Raw genomic sequence first — 14,144 nt, 5'->3', positions numbered from 1 at the left:
TGCAGAGCTAGCACAGAGCTGCCTCCTGCACACCTCCTTTGGCCCGGGTTCGGGGAGCGGAAACCTGGGGAGCCACGGCACTGTCCCTGCAGGGGCTGCCGGCCTAGCTGTCCACGGAGATGCACAAGGCGGGAGACGCAGTGGGAAAGGGAACAGGCTGGGGAGGGCGGGGGCCGCGCCCCGGGGGGTGGCAGAGGAGCCCCACGCTGGCTGGAGCGCGCTCCCGGCACCGCCACGGCCTGGGGTGAGGCCTTCCGCAGGTGCCTGCAGCCTCGGCCAGGGGATGGTGATGAGGACCAGGCCCAGCCCTCCGGCCCTGCTGCTCCGCAGGGGAGCGGGCGGTGGTGCAGCCCCTGGAAGCGGAGCGCTGGGTTTCCTGCTGGGCTGCTACCTCAGGAGGGTCAGCCGGGCCTTGCGCCCACTTGCTGGCGCCTCTCGGCCAAGCGCCCGTCCCCCTAGAACCTCAAACACCCTCCTTCCACGCAGATGCCTGCCTTGGGGTCATTCCTTGGGCTTTGTTTTGTGTTTAGTTGTGTCAGTTCTGGCCCGAACCTCCCTCCACATCCTACCCTTGGCCAAGGACCCGGACCCGCTGTCCCCGCCGTCCCCGCCATCTCCCTCCTGGACCCTCCTCAGGACTTAAGGATAGGCACATCTCATCCTGCTTATTACCTTTATCAGGACAGCTACCATCTCCTGTGCCATCTCCCCAAGCCACTGCCACAGCCCTCCCCCCAGAGCCACACACAGGAGCAGCTCCAGACACTGTCATGAGACTTCAGCATGAGGGGGCACCCGGCAAGCACTTGGAGACGGAGGGGACCGGGCCCAGACCGGCTGACTGGCTGGCCTTCGTGCTCTCTACACACCCCCGTTCTCTCCCTGCGTGCGTGCCCCCTGGGCCCATCGAGGGTGGCTGCGCCCACAGGCCACGGTTGCTAGGCAGTGACACCCACACTCTGCCTTTAATGCTGAATAACAGGCCAATTTTCCCAATGCTGAATTTCAGAACAGTCATTCAAATAGCAGAAGAGTCATATGAACATCGACTGAGCACAAGAATTCTAACTTAGCTTCTCAAAATAATTTAGGGATGACAAATGCAGGAGAATCAGGAGGAAGGAAAGCACGCAGGCTAAATCTGGAGCCACTCATAAAAAGCAAGACCGCTGGGCAGCCCAGCCAAACAGCGACCCACAGGAGGCACAGTCCCATTGCCTTGGCAGTAACACTCGCCAGCTGCAGCCTGGCGCTCATGAGATCAATGTTAAGGACACGATGCCACGAAGACCAGCTCAGCACCTGCCCCTAACAGACGATCCACCATCCTGATGAACTGGACAGAGCAGGACAGCTCCTGGGCCCATCCAACTGGGACGTGAGGGTGTCCTGAGCGTCAGGACTCTGCGTGCAGGACGGCACACTCCACTCCCGGGGAGACTCGCCCCAGGGCACTCGGACTGCATTCAGCCTTCCCACACACACAGAATTAACAAATGTTAGTTTGTTCAAAGAAGTTACTTTAATCCAGAAGGCATTTTTCAGGCCACTGACTCCACATCCCTCTTCCCTCTGAGCTGAAACGTGGACCCACTCTGTGGACAGGGAAGCCAAGGAGCTGAGGTCCACACAGGTGCACCCCCAGGCCACCTGCTCCCGCTGCCCTGTGTGCTGAGGACCCCAGATCAGCCCTCAGCACTGTCCACCCACCGGCACGCCCAAGGTAACACCACTGTCACGTAAAATGGGCAGGCTGCATTTCATAGGACTGCCATAGTAAAAACAAACACTTAAAAAGTAACACGCCAGTCACAGTAAGAGGTTACTGAATGATACTTCTAGGCACTTGACCACCAGGATGGGCAGAGACCCCGCAAAGCGCCCCTTCGGGGGACACGTGGCCTGAGAACACAACCCTGCCCCCACCCGGAGCCCGGTCAGGACAGCGCCCATCCCTCTCCTGCCACCACAACCTGCTGATGGGATGATGAGGCAGGTGGCATGTCCCCTGGCGAGGCTGCACCACCTGGCAGCCCCCAGGCACCTTCACTCTGTCCTCTTTATTCCCCGAGACAGAGGGCTCCCTGAGAGAACCGATGCCGGCCTCCTTCCCCTGGCCCCAGGCACCCACCTCCTGCGTTCCCGACACCACAGGGAAAGGGGGTCATGGGAACGAGGCCCCGTGGTCTCTGAAGTGCCTCCTCAGGTTCTTGAGTCTGCATGGCGTGCCTCCCAGGCGGCCCGTTCTCTCCTCTGGACTCAGAAGTCCTGTCAGCCACACAGCCAGGAAAGAGCACTTCACTTCTCATGGTGGTTACCCGGCAGCCTCTCCAGTCTCACGTTCCTGGCGTGGAGCCGGTTCCCGTGGAGACACACGAAGACACAGCCACGGGACCCCCAGACCTAGAGGCACAGCCATGGGCTGTGGAGGCTCCGGGTTCTGTACACTCACATGCTTGCCACCCCTGGACACACACACTCCCTTCTGTGTCCCCAGCGACATGTCAGGTAAGTATCCCTGAATGAGTGAGTGAACCAATTGACCTATCAATGCACCCCAACTCTCCATCCAATGAACTTCTCCTCCTTTAAACCCACTTCAAAGGCACCTGCTCTGAGGGAGTCACCCCTGTTGGTCTCCCAAAGCGCCTGCCTTGTCCTACCAGGGTGCATCGTCCCAGGTGCCCCACTGCCCTGGGCCTTGGGCACCTCAGGCCGCCTTCATCTGGGGACCCCCGGACACGGTGTTTGGCCTGGGACAGGCCTCCGACCAGCAGGAGGTAGGAAGACATGGTTTAATTAGACCTTTAACAGGGACTGGTGATTCCATTTTCCTTTCCTTTTCATTCACTAACAAACACTTCTTGAGCACCCGTGCATGCCCGGCTCTAGAGCTGTAATGGAAACGATGATGGTTACAAGATGGGCAAAGCAGGAATGAACCCATTTCAGAATCAGCTGATTCTAGATAAAGTCCCTCGCATACTCATTAAGTCACCGGTATTTTAATATCTTAAAATAAAGTTATTACAATAATCACACTGAAAGACATGCACACCTCCGTCAAGGCAGGGACAGGTGGAGAATGGGTGGTCTGCCCAAGGTCTGAGCTCCATCCAGAAAAGGGAGAAGACATTTTTATTGATGGCAGAACAAGTCTGTCACTTACACTCTCTGCCCACCACAACATGCAAAAGGCTGCTCCCCAAAACCCTGCCTCCACGGCGGCCACGGCCTTGCTGTTTCACAGAGACGTGAGGCGAGGTGTTGGCCGGTCTGCAGACTACGTTATCCAATGTCTCCGGAACTTAGGAACTGACAACGAAGTTCTTAAAGTCAGCACGGAGAAAAAGTGAGTGTTACTCCCACAGCAATGCGTGTCCTGTCATTGGTGACCAGAGCTACGTACCCACCAGCTGAGGCTGGGGAGCCCACAGCAGCACGAAGAGCGCCAGGACACCCACCGGGCACCCCCTTCCACGTGGCCCCTCAGGCCGGGCCATCCCCTTCACGCGATTTGATATCGCCAACTGCTCTGCACCTCGTCCCAAGTCAGCTCAGCATTAAGTCATAAACAAGAAGGTGAGCAAGGCAGCGTGGTACCGCCTGTCGGACGTTGTGCCGCCACGCAGAGTCGGCTTTAGCAGGCCTGACCGCGAGGACGCAGTCTGGCCGCAGACACATTTTAAGATTGGCTACCGTTACAAAATGCACACAGGCATTTTTTGGTTCACAAAACCAACACTTAGGTATGATCTGCAATCATTTCTGCCTGATAATTTAAGTCGCATTTTTAATAACTTTCAAGAAGCAAGTCATTCACATTGAGTAAAATCTATATGACCCGCATCAGAGACCACTGCGCCCCGCTCCACCCCGCTCTCCTCTCCACACCACACCTCTGGGGGACCCTCCTCAAAAATCTGGACCCAGTGTGGTATTTTGATGATTAGTGGGGACTGCACATTACATTAACGAGGGGTGTGAGTCAGTCATCAACTCAAGAGTAAGATCGATAGTAACATGCTCGACGGACGAGTCTACCAGGCAGAGGGCCAAACCGGATGACCACGAACATTACACAAATGAGAATAAATGATCTTATGGCAGATTAGACCTAAGATTATGTTGTGTTCTTGTATATCCAAATGTATTTGTATATTCAGTTGGAAATGTAAAAGGCTTTAAAAGATGCCTTCTTCTGGATGTGTCAGAAACAAAATAATCTTAAGGGTTACTGAGTATATTTACATTATTATGAATATTTAATATACAGACACATCATGTATAAAAGATCTACTGACAGTTCCCATGCACTGTATTTACATGCTCCACAACTCAGGGGCACAGGCCAGAGAGCACATGCACTCAGCCAGGCTTTATGTGGATTTAAAAAGAAGGAAAAGAAGAGAGAGGCTAATGATGATCACTCATAAAAACCTATAGTCTGAGGATGCTTAGTAATAACTGTAAACATCATGCATCTGTTGATGCATTCCCAAAGCCCCTGACCCCTACTCTCTTTTTAGCTGGTGAAGCAGACAAGCCCCCGCTGTGGGGCCTGCAGCAGTAGGGCGCTGTGAGCTGGCTGGCGGCACAGAGGACCCTGTCCACATGCTCTGCAAAGAGGAGTGGTGTCCAGTGCTCTGGAAATGCGGGGCAGACGTCAGAGCCAGGGCCCTACGTACATGCGGGTGGCTGGGAGCTGCCCACGCTGCCAGCACGGGGCCAGCTCGGAGATCGGACCAACCGGCATGGCGTGTCAGCCTCTGTCTCCCAGCCAGCGTGGGACAGACTCCGAGCCTGGCCATCCCACAGATGCACCATTTGGCTGGGCTCCTTCTGGTGTTGCAGGCAGAGGAACAAGCCAGGGGCCAGCGTGGGCACATTAGTAGAACTGTCACTTACTTGGCTTGGCCAGGCTCTCGGCGAGGTGCACGGGGGGACACCTGCTGCTCTCTCCCGCGCCCTTGTTGCCGCTGTATTCTATCACTTCTACGTGTCCGAGAGGAACACTCCACTTTAACAAATACCTCTGGCAGGTTGATGTCAGAGCACCACTGTCGTGTGTGGAGCTGAAACAAGCAAAAACTGTTACTTCATGAACAATTACATGCCGTCCACCCAGAGAGCAGGGGTACCTGCCCCACAGGTCCTCCGGGCACACTGGAAGCAGGGGTGCCCACCCCTCAGGTCCTCCGGGTGCCCAGGCAGCAGGGATGTCTGCCCCACAGGTCCTCTGGGTGCCCAGGCAGCAGGGGTGCCTGCCCCTCAGGTCTTCTGTGTGCCTGGGAAGCAGGGGTACCCGCACCCTGAAGCTTTTCCTTAATATTAACTTTTTAGAAACAAAGCGTGGACAGGAATAACGTAAAGCTGGGTGCTGTGCCTAAAGCTGAAAACCTGACTTACTGGAACCAACTCACTCCCGAACCACCCAAGTCCCTCTGATATGGGTGTCACCGCACTTCAGCTTCCAGAGCACGTGGGCAGGGATGGAGGCAGCAACAGGTGCATCTCGAGTGGCCTACGCTTTGGGGTGTGCTTTCCGTCAGAAAGGGGGTGCCCAGGAACTCGCAACAAAAACTCTGGCCTGTTTGAACCCAAAGTCATCACTCCTACAGAGCGCTGGGATCCTGACGTCCTTGGAGGCCTCAAAGGCGTCTGTGGGGGCTGTTCTGACATTTCAGCCTGACCCCGGGGGCCCTCACTGCGGCCCCAGGAGGGCCTCTGACAGCGCACATGGGACACGAAGTGTCTGTCATCATGCACGTCACGCGTGCTCCATGGGGATCAGGGGATCTGGGCCTCGCCAGGCCGTCACTCTAAGAAACACACAGCGGGGCGAGCACAGCCATGTCAGTCTAACTAATACACGCGCAATTCATCCTGAAAGTGCATCATTTCTGCCAGCCTGAAAATCTGAACCCTAAGTAAAATTTCAAAAGAACCAATTCACAAGGCCGGGCCTCCACCGGGCCTCCTGGCAGAGTGCATATCCGGGCCGCCTGCCTGGACGCTGAGGCAACTTGAGCAGAGGCCATGTCCCGCTTCACTCGGATGAAGGCCTGTCATGAACAGGAAAGCCCTGGACAAGGGACACCCACGTGTGCGTGGGACCAAGCAGTCCACGGAGCTTCACACCCACGACCCTGTCCTTAATGCCCACATGTCTGCAGGGACAACTACAGGTGTCACCTGGAAAGGGGGCACCTGGACTCTGAAGCCTGGAAACCATCTGGCTACCCACACCGGTCTGCACCCCACAGCACCTTCCTCGTGACACAGGACGGCAGGCGCAGGAAGGCCTGGCAGCACTTGCCCTAAACCGTCTGTGGCCCATCACACCCCTCACAGCACCACTACGCTGGCCCAGCACCCACGCAGCTGGCGAGGCGCCGCCGCTCAGCGACCGCCAGTGCATGGCTGCCCTGGGCTCAGAGGGCGACCGCACCCCGGGAGGAGGCCAGGCTACCGACGTGACCCACACATGGGGCTCTGCACAAGGGGGTCGGCAAACTGGGTGCATTCTCCAGGCTTCGCCACGGGCAGCACATGACCCCCAGGTGCTGGGCCGCAGGCCCCACCTCAAAGGGGTCCCTCGCGGGGCTGTCGCAGCCCCATTGTGACCTGAGGCAGCAGGGCCTGAGGCCGGGAGAGACTGGTTTCCCACATCCCGGTTAGGGGAGCTGTCTCGGCTCCAACTGCCCTGCCCAGGTGAGCCCTGCCTCTCGCCCCCCCACCTGCGGGGGCCGCACCCCAACACGGAGGCTGGTGAGCGGGGACGCTGGCACGGACACAAGAGTTCCCCAAACGCCCGAGGTTTAGTGGTTGGCACAGCCGACCGGCAGCCCCTGGCACTCCAGGACACAGCTCAGCCTGCCACCTGGCCCCAGAGGCCTTCTGCTCCACTGGCTATCACCACGCTCACAGGGCCACTCCAGGGAATCAACCATGGGCTCACCGAGCGCTGACCGTGGCGCACACGAGCACATCATTTAACATGAAGAGCCGGCGTTCTTTGGTCTTGACAATTTCTCCTCTGTCGTTGTAAACGGTTTCTATCATGTCGTCAGATCGCACGAGGTGTCGATTGCCGCTGCTGAGAAGCTGGACATTCCAAGTCACACGTGACACAGTTGCCACAACCGAGTTTACCAAAAAGAGAGAAAGTGTGAGGAGAGACTCTCGCAAATTATACACGAAGAGCACCAAGGCTTTACAGACGTTCTCCCTTTAAAGAGAATCATGTTCTCTACCCCTCTGCACGTGGGCACCATACACAGTTCAGAAAGTGGCTTTTTTACAAAATGTTTTACAGACACTGTTTGCAGTTACTGTAAACAGTGAAGGAACCCTGCTTCCCCTTGTTCAGCACAGAGTCTGTGGCCGAGGCTGATTCAGGGAGTGAGGGCTGCTCCGTGCGTGCCTGCCACTCGACCTACACCTTCTCTGAATAAATGCTCCCGACTGACATCACACAGCGGGCCACCCACCCACTTTATAAACCGTCCCAACCAGAATGCATATAAGTGAGAGTGATGAATTTCACTTTTCCCAAAGGATGGCATAATTAAGAAAACATCTTAACTTCTGTGGTCTGCCTTACTTTATTTCACAAGGTATACAAATACCTTGGTTCTTTGGAAAGATGCTTTGTGTTATCAGTAAAACAGTATAAGTCATATAGAAGCAGACTTGTAACAATTTAGCCCAAGAGAAAATCTGGAATCCTTAGCCCTGATGATCCCTGCCACCTTCTGGCCCCAGACCTACACTGGCTAGCTCGTTCCACTGCCCACTTTCCTGACACCGCAGGAACGCAGGCGGCGTGCAGTGACACTAACAGCAAGTGACACGCAACTGCCTCTCGGTACGCCTCTGAGCTTGCTCTGCGCTGCCTGGGTTTTCAAAGATTCCAATGGCACAGGAAGCATGATTTTCAACATAAACTATCACTGAATAGAATTTTCTACTTACAAAATTATCTAAATAAAAATTTCTATATGAATCATGTGGGGAATCAGGGAAAATGTTGCTTAAAATGTGTTATAATGAAGTTCTCGTAGTTAAATTACTGAATGTCACTGCACAGTACAAAATGACCCCTACTGACAAAAACAAAAGGGGAGCTGAGCAAAAATGAGTTTATATGTAATCATTTAACACAGCTCAAATCAATTAACCTCTTCCTGTGACCTGGACCTTAAACAACATGGTAAAGTCTACACAAAAACAGGTTATTGCTGCAGGAAGATGACTTTGTAAGTATAAAGCTGAAATACAGCTTTGCAAACAGTTGCTTTCAAACTGCATTTTTCATCACTTTTTCCACAAGCACAGCTGAATCCCTGCATACATGTGCACAGATAAACATGTAGATAAATACCTTATGTTTTCATTATGACTATCTAATGTGAAATGCTTCATTTTGAAAGTAAAATGAGCTGAAAGAGTTGCTCTTATCCTCTTGGGGGCCCCGGACCCACACGGAGGTCTAATGCACCTGTAACCCCTCTCCTGAGCAAATGGACACAGACCACGAAGATTCTGCAGCCCCCAGGGTTGGCGACCCTCCCGCGTAAGAACCCTGGGCCCAGGGAATTATTCCAAAGGCCCCAAAAGGTGAGGGTAAGTGGCGGAACGACGGAGGCAGATCAGCACAGAGAGCAAACACGGCTTCAGCCAGAGCAGGAAACACCCCCTCCACCTTGTTCAGGTATCTCTCGTTGGCGGCCTTTGCTATCTGCTTGACCTCGCAGCGCTGGTCAGCAGCTCGCTTCCTCTCATTCAGCTTCTCCGCTAAGGTCTCAAGCTCGGTCAGCGCCATCTGGAGAGGCAGCCGGTCAGGATGTCCTTTGGATGTGTTCCGCAACATGTCCTTTTGGAGAGACAAGGTACAATGGAGATGCGTGACTTCCCGTGTCGGGAAAGGAGGCGGTTAGCACGTGCAGGCCTCCCCTGACACCTGCTGCTCGTACGTGGGCAGCTGATGGATGGCGGTGCACCACCACCTCCGGGGAGGACTAAAACCAGCCCGTGGGGAAGGATGACACTCTGAGTCACAATTTGGCTGAACATTTCAACAGCTCACTTGCAACACCAAAATTAAGCTATTAAACAGCCCTGCAATGGAAAAAACAGCATTTTCCAATAAAAGACACTATAAATATGAACATGTCACAATCTTAGATGCATTCTGCTCTCTGTAAGTATGTTCAAAATAATGAGACTGTTTTTCTCTATTTGAGTTGGACCAACAGACCCAAGATGGGTCCGGCGGCTGGGTTCCAAATACGAGCTGTGCTGTGTGGTGGCCCTGCTGGCCGCGATGCCCACAGCTCTGCATCATGCAGCAGGGTCTCTACGGTGAGTGTGCCCTCACACTAAGAGGGACCGGACCCTTCTCTGCCCCCCACAATGGGTCAGAGGAGTGAGGAGCCGGGAGGGAGGCGGCACGGCACGCAGCGATGACACGGTCCCCAGTAAAACGGCACCGCATGTCAGACACCGAGGGAGCCTTTGAGGGTGGCACCCAAGTGATATCAGCACCTTTTGCCAGGGTCTTGTGCTGTTCTACCAGCTCACATGGACAGTGGACAGACATTTGTCTAAGGTGCACATGTGGCTGCTAAGACCCCACAGACCAGCAGGCCCACCTGCCTCACGCCTCCCATGCCTACTGCACTAAGGCTGCCCGGATTCAGTGACGGCCCTGGCATTTCTGACCTGCTGCTCCTGATCGGAGAAAGACACAGTACAAATTATGAAACAGTTCCAGTTTGAATGACTAACACAGGCTGTTCTAAACACTTTTTCCCTATGGATCACAACAAATCCCATCAAGGCAAAACAAATCATCTTCAGATGAATTCTGGTGCTGACGCCATGTCCTTAGTGCCAAGCAGGGCACCGCCACACACCCGGAAGCCAGGTGGGTGGGCAGAGCGCAGGAGGCACCACCAGCTGCCGGAACGGACCGTGGAAGAACACAGGGAAGTTCTCACCGTGTCCGGGTACTTGTTCTGGTGCGAGGCAGCGAGAAACAGTGGCTGGGATGCAGAAAGACCAGGTTTCCGGGGGACCACGTGTTAGACACGAGCAGGCCCAGGACAGCCAGGGGCACCTCGGCTTTACTTTAAGTTCTGGGATGGCTGTAGGGTCAAAGCAGCTACAGGTACCAGGACCCTGGGGCGGCTCAGGGGGACCAGGAGAGGCAGGGGTGGATGTGCACATGGGTCCTCTGCCCGCCCTCCCCACACACGGAGGCAGCACAGCTCAGGGGGTCAGGCCAGCGCCCACCCTGCCCTCCAGCTTGTAGCTCCCCCTAGCGGCTCCGGGAGCATCTTCACGGGGCAGGCGGGCTCCTTGGGCACATCCACACAATTATCCCAGGCGCAGAAACTGCGGGTGTCTGACTCCAGCTGGGTGTTTCCCTAGTGACCTGGACCTGTGCCGGCTGAGCCTCCCCAGTGGCTGCAGGCAGCCAAAGCATGCCGAGGCCCGAAGGCCCTGAGGGCGACACCCGCTCACACGTCTGCTGGCAGCTCGGGTCCAGGGCTCCACCGCGGGCCAAGGTGAAGGCTGTTTTCTGCTGCAGGGGAGCGACGCACCCATGTGGAAATTCTCGGGAGTCTCGGGGGTCCCCAGCAGGTGGCAGGCGGTGGCATGAACGGACCTCAGCGACCCCAAGAGAGGCAGTGTGGAGGGCACGCAGCGGCCATGTCTCCTTGGGCAGGAGTCTTCCACCACAGCTCGAGTCTAGTGTTTGACTGGAATCCTGAGTTTAAGAGTTTTTATCTATTCCTGCTCAGTGAATTTAAGTGTGAGAGCAGAAGTAAGAAAAAATAAATAAATAAGTGCGAAGTTCTTACAAGAACCAAATTTTTAAAATCTGGGGTAATGCTGGGGCAGGCAGCCCTCGGCATCCTGTGCTCACTGTCCCCAGCAGCGGCTGCTCTGTCCCGGGTCCCCCTGCACCCTCTGTGTTGGGACAAGCCGGAGACCACAGGGCTGGTCAGAGCTGCTCTCTGGCTGCACCGCCTCCAAGGACGGTGACCGGCCCCCAGAAGCCTGACACCCTCCTCATACTACAAGGAGTGCCAAGCCCCGCATGGGCCGGCTGGGCCAGAATTGGGGAGTCACACGTGCCGTGAAGAGGGTGAGCCCATCTTCTGACCCTGGGGACGCACGGAGGGGCCTGAGGCTCTGCCCGCCCCCCAGCTTCCCTTAGCTCTGTTCCCAAAGGCCCTGACCGCCCCTTCTGTTTAACAATGTATTTTGGGGAAGACCTGGGCCTTTGTAACATTTAACCAAACACTGGCATGCTGACTGGAAGTACATTCAGTTTTGATAAACTGGAAGTAAGGAACGATTCAGGTAAGTCACAGAAACCCAGCGTCAGCTGTGGTCTTACCCCCGGTTCCTGGAGGGGACACGGGACCAGGGACAGGCAAAGCGTGCTGACCCGTCCCTGACGGCACCAGCATTCGAGCCTGAGCCCACGTCATGGCTCACGGGCAAATCGTGTCCCTCTTCCAGGGAAGAAGTGTCACAGCGCACAGCTGTCCCGGGGAGCCTGCCCTGCACGCCAACAGCAGGCTGCCTCCCGGCCCTTGCCTCTGGGAACTACAGCCTCCACGGCCCAGGAAGGCGTCCTCCCTGCCGGTGTACGCCGGCAGGACCTGGGGGTGCCTCGCACACACTCAGCAGGGCAAATACTTGTCAACTGGAGGAATAAAGGGCATTTCCTGGATATTTTCATTTTTGGGAAAAAAGCAGCTTTTGTTATTAATACTCCCATACAAGTTAACTGGACACACATCAGAACATATAAGTGAAAAAAGAGAAAACTGACCTCAAGGGCTCACCGTGGAAATGACAATATTACTATTTGAATGTGTGTACTTTTTCCTATTTTGAGACTATTTTTAACTAAAAGGTACATGTTTCTCACAGATGCGCTGCTTACAAAAGATACAAATCTCCAGGGAAGGGGACTCTGCAGTATTTCCCACATGAAGGCGATTTCCAGGGACAACTTCGCTACTGATGGTGAGGCAGGCGGGCAAGCCAAGCCCAGTCCTCTGATTTCTCTAGGAAAGCAAGCAGGTGACACTGAGAGGCCAGTGTGGGCTCCCCCAAAACAAAGGGCAGGCAGTTCACTCAAGGAAGGTAAGTGCCAAATGCGCACAATGGAGGGCCTTTCAGAGCAGACTTCACATCCGCCCTGAAAACCTGCTTTGCTGTTCAAAACAAATGTATCGAACTGAGAATTCTTCGTTTAAAAAAACCGTGGTGCCCGCTGGGAAGTCCCTTCTTCATGCTCTGCCCCATCCCTGGGACAGCCTGCTGACCGTGAATGACTGGCACCATCTGTCTAAGCCTGAGCAGAGGGTCTCAGAGGGGTGGACACAGAGGGAGCACATGTGCCGCTGAGGTGGGACCTGCCCGACCATGGGAGGAGGTGGCGGGCATCTGTCTGCCCCAGGGTCCGTGTCTGGGAGCCCCCCAAGCACCGCAGCACTGGTGCTGTAAGACAGGAACACACTTGGCCTTTGCCCCACTCTGGTTATAGGCACAGCTTCAAAGCCTGGGAACCTGGGCATCCATATCACTCCTGACCAGTCCCTCTACCGGCCGAGGCTGCGCTGGGGGTTGGATTCCTGCTGGGCCCTGCAGAGCCTCTGAGGGGCTGCTGCCCAGGGGGCCAGCCATGGGGTCCAGGGGGAGACCTTCAGCCCCACTCTGACTTCTCAGGGGGGCAGAGGCTGGACAGCAAGTCCATCACCAAACAGCCAGTGATTTAATCATTAAGTCTCCACGACACCCCCACCAAACCCCAATGGAACAGCACAGAAGCCCCCAGTGAGGGATGCAAGGGCTTCCCGCAGGTGAGCCAGAAGGTGCTGGGGTGGGGCCGCTCACCATGCCTCCCTCTGCACCCCTCCATCAGGCTGCTCCTGGGCTGTGTCCTTTATAAACACCCGATAAAGGAAGTGACCACCTTCCTGGGCTCTGTGTGCTGTTCCAGCAAATCACTGAACCCAGGAAGGGTCGGGGAGCCCCAACACGGTTCGCTGGGCAGGAGTGGGGTGACCGAGGACCATCACTTGCGGGGCGTCAGAGGCACTGGGCCGGCTGTGGGGCCTGCACAGGGAGGGGGTCGGACGGGCCCACCTGGAGCAGCAGGATGAACTGCGGGAACCTCTGGACGGGCTTCGTCATCAGGCTGTAGAGCGTGACGCGGTCCGGGCTCGACTCTTCGCACTGCTGTGGGGGAAGCGGGGCTTGCTCACACTTCGGGGCAGGGGACCCCCTCCAGGCGCTACTCACCCCACAGATGTTCAGGAAGGGCCGACAGGCTGGCCAGCGGGTCACCCCTGGCTCTACCCTCCGGAGACGCCCACCGGATGCACTGCCACACCTCACACCTCAACGCTACGCCCTCCCCACTGATGTCCACGGCAGGCTGCGGCTGGTGCCTGATCCGAAGTCGTGAATTTCTTTTACTCTCTATTTTAAGAACCACCTCTGCTGGGCTGCACTTGTGCACTTATGAATTAACTCTATTCCTCTAAGGATTGAGTTCCTTCTGAGAATCGAAACCATGTAACAAGTACAGCTGCAAAATGTCGGAGAAGCAGAGTGCACGAGGCCCTTACAGGCGGCCCGCCCGGCACAGCTGGGCTGAGTCCCCGCAGAGGCCGCGCTCGATGGGGGGGCGGGGGCACCGGCATTTCCGCTGCCTGTTCTGGCCGAGTCCCAGTAGAGGCCATGGCAGGACGTCTGGGCAGGGGCTCCGTCCTGCAGGCAGAGACCGCCTGGCCACCCAGGCCGCCTTCCAGCGCCCCGTAGGAACCGCGCCATCAGGCTGGGTCACTTACAGCCTGGGGTGGGGTCTCCAGCCTCCCGACACCGGGGTTCTGGGGTAGGAGGGGGATGGCATGGCCTCCCCCGGCCCCCCAGGCAGGTGGTGACCTTGTGGGGGCAGCCGTCACCTCTGCTGACGGCTCTGGTTTCTGCAGTGCCCGCAGGACCACAAAAAAAGCGAGACGTAAATTTTTAAATCATGTTGTGTCTTCTTTCCCCCGAGAGAAAGAAACATGGTGATGTGGAAAGGCCACCGAGTGTGACAGCTCCCAAAG

At 56.0% G+C, this 14,144-nt stretch overlaps 1 protein-coding gene across 7 annotated transcripts in view; it reads right to left on the bottom strand.

Moving 5' to 3' along the window:
• ARHGEF10 (Rho guanine nucleotide exchange factor 10) overlaps nt 1-14,144 on the bottom strand; it is a 79,775-nt gene that overhangs the window by 16,753 nt on the left and 48,878 nt on the right. For 6 of the 7 annotated variants that reach the window (XM_057505043.1, XM_057505045.1, XM_036898262.2 and 3 more), the window contains 4 exons: nt 13,177-13,269; nt 8,708-8,878; nt 6,962-7,107; nt 4,909-5,075 (listed from right to left, as the gene is read on the bottom strand). In XM_057505043.1, coding sequence (XP_057361026.1) covers nt 4,909-5,075; nt 6,962-7,107; nt 8,708-8,878; nt 13,177-13,269 — 577 coding nt within the window. The remainder of the gene's footprint in view (nt 1-4,908; nt 5,076-6,961; nt 7,108-8,707; nt 8,879-13,176; nt 13,270-14,144) is intronic. The other variant, XM_057505044.1, reaches the window with a different exon arrangement.

The sequence above is a fragment of the Manis pentadactyla genome, chromosome 7 (assembly GCF_030020395.1).
Source record: "Manis pentadactyla isolate mManPen7 chromosome 7, mManPen7.hap1, whole genome shotgun sequence".
In the NCBI taxonomy this organism is placed as follows: Eukaryota; Metazoa; Chordata; class Mammalia; order Pholidota; family Manidae; genus Manis; species Manis pentadactyla.
The sequence above is the reverse complement of the archived record's forward strand: the minus strand, read 5'-3'. Positions and strand labels throughout refer to the sequence as shown.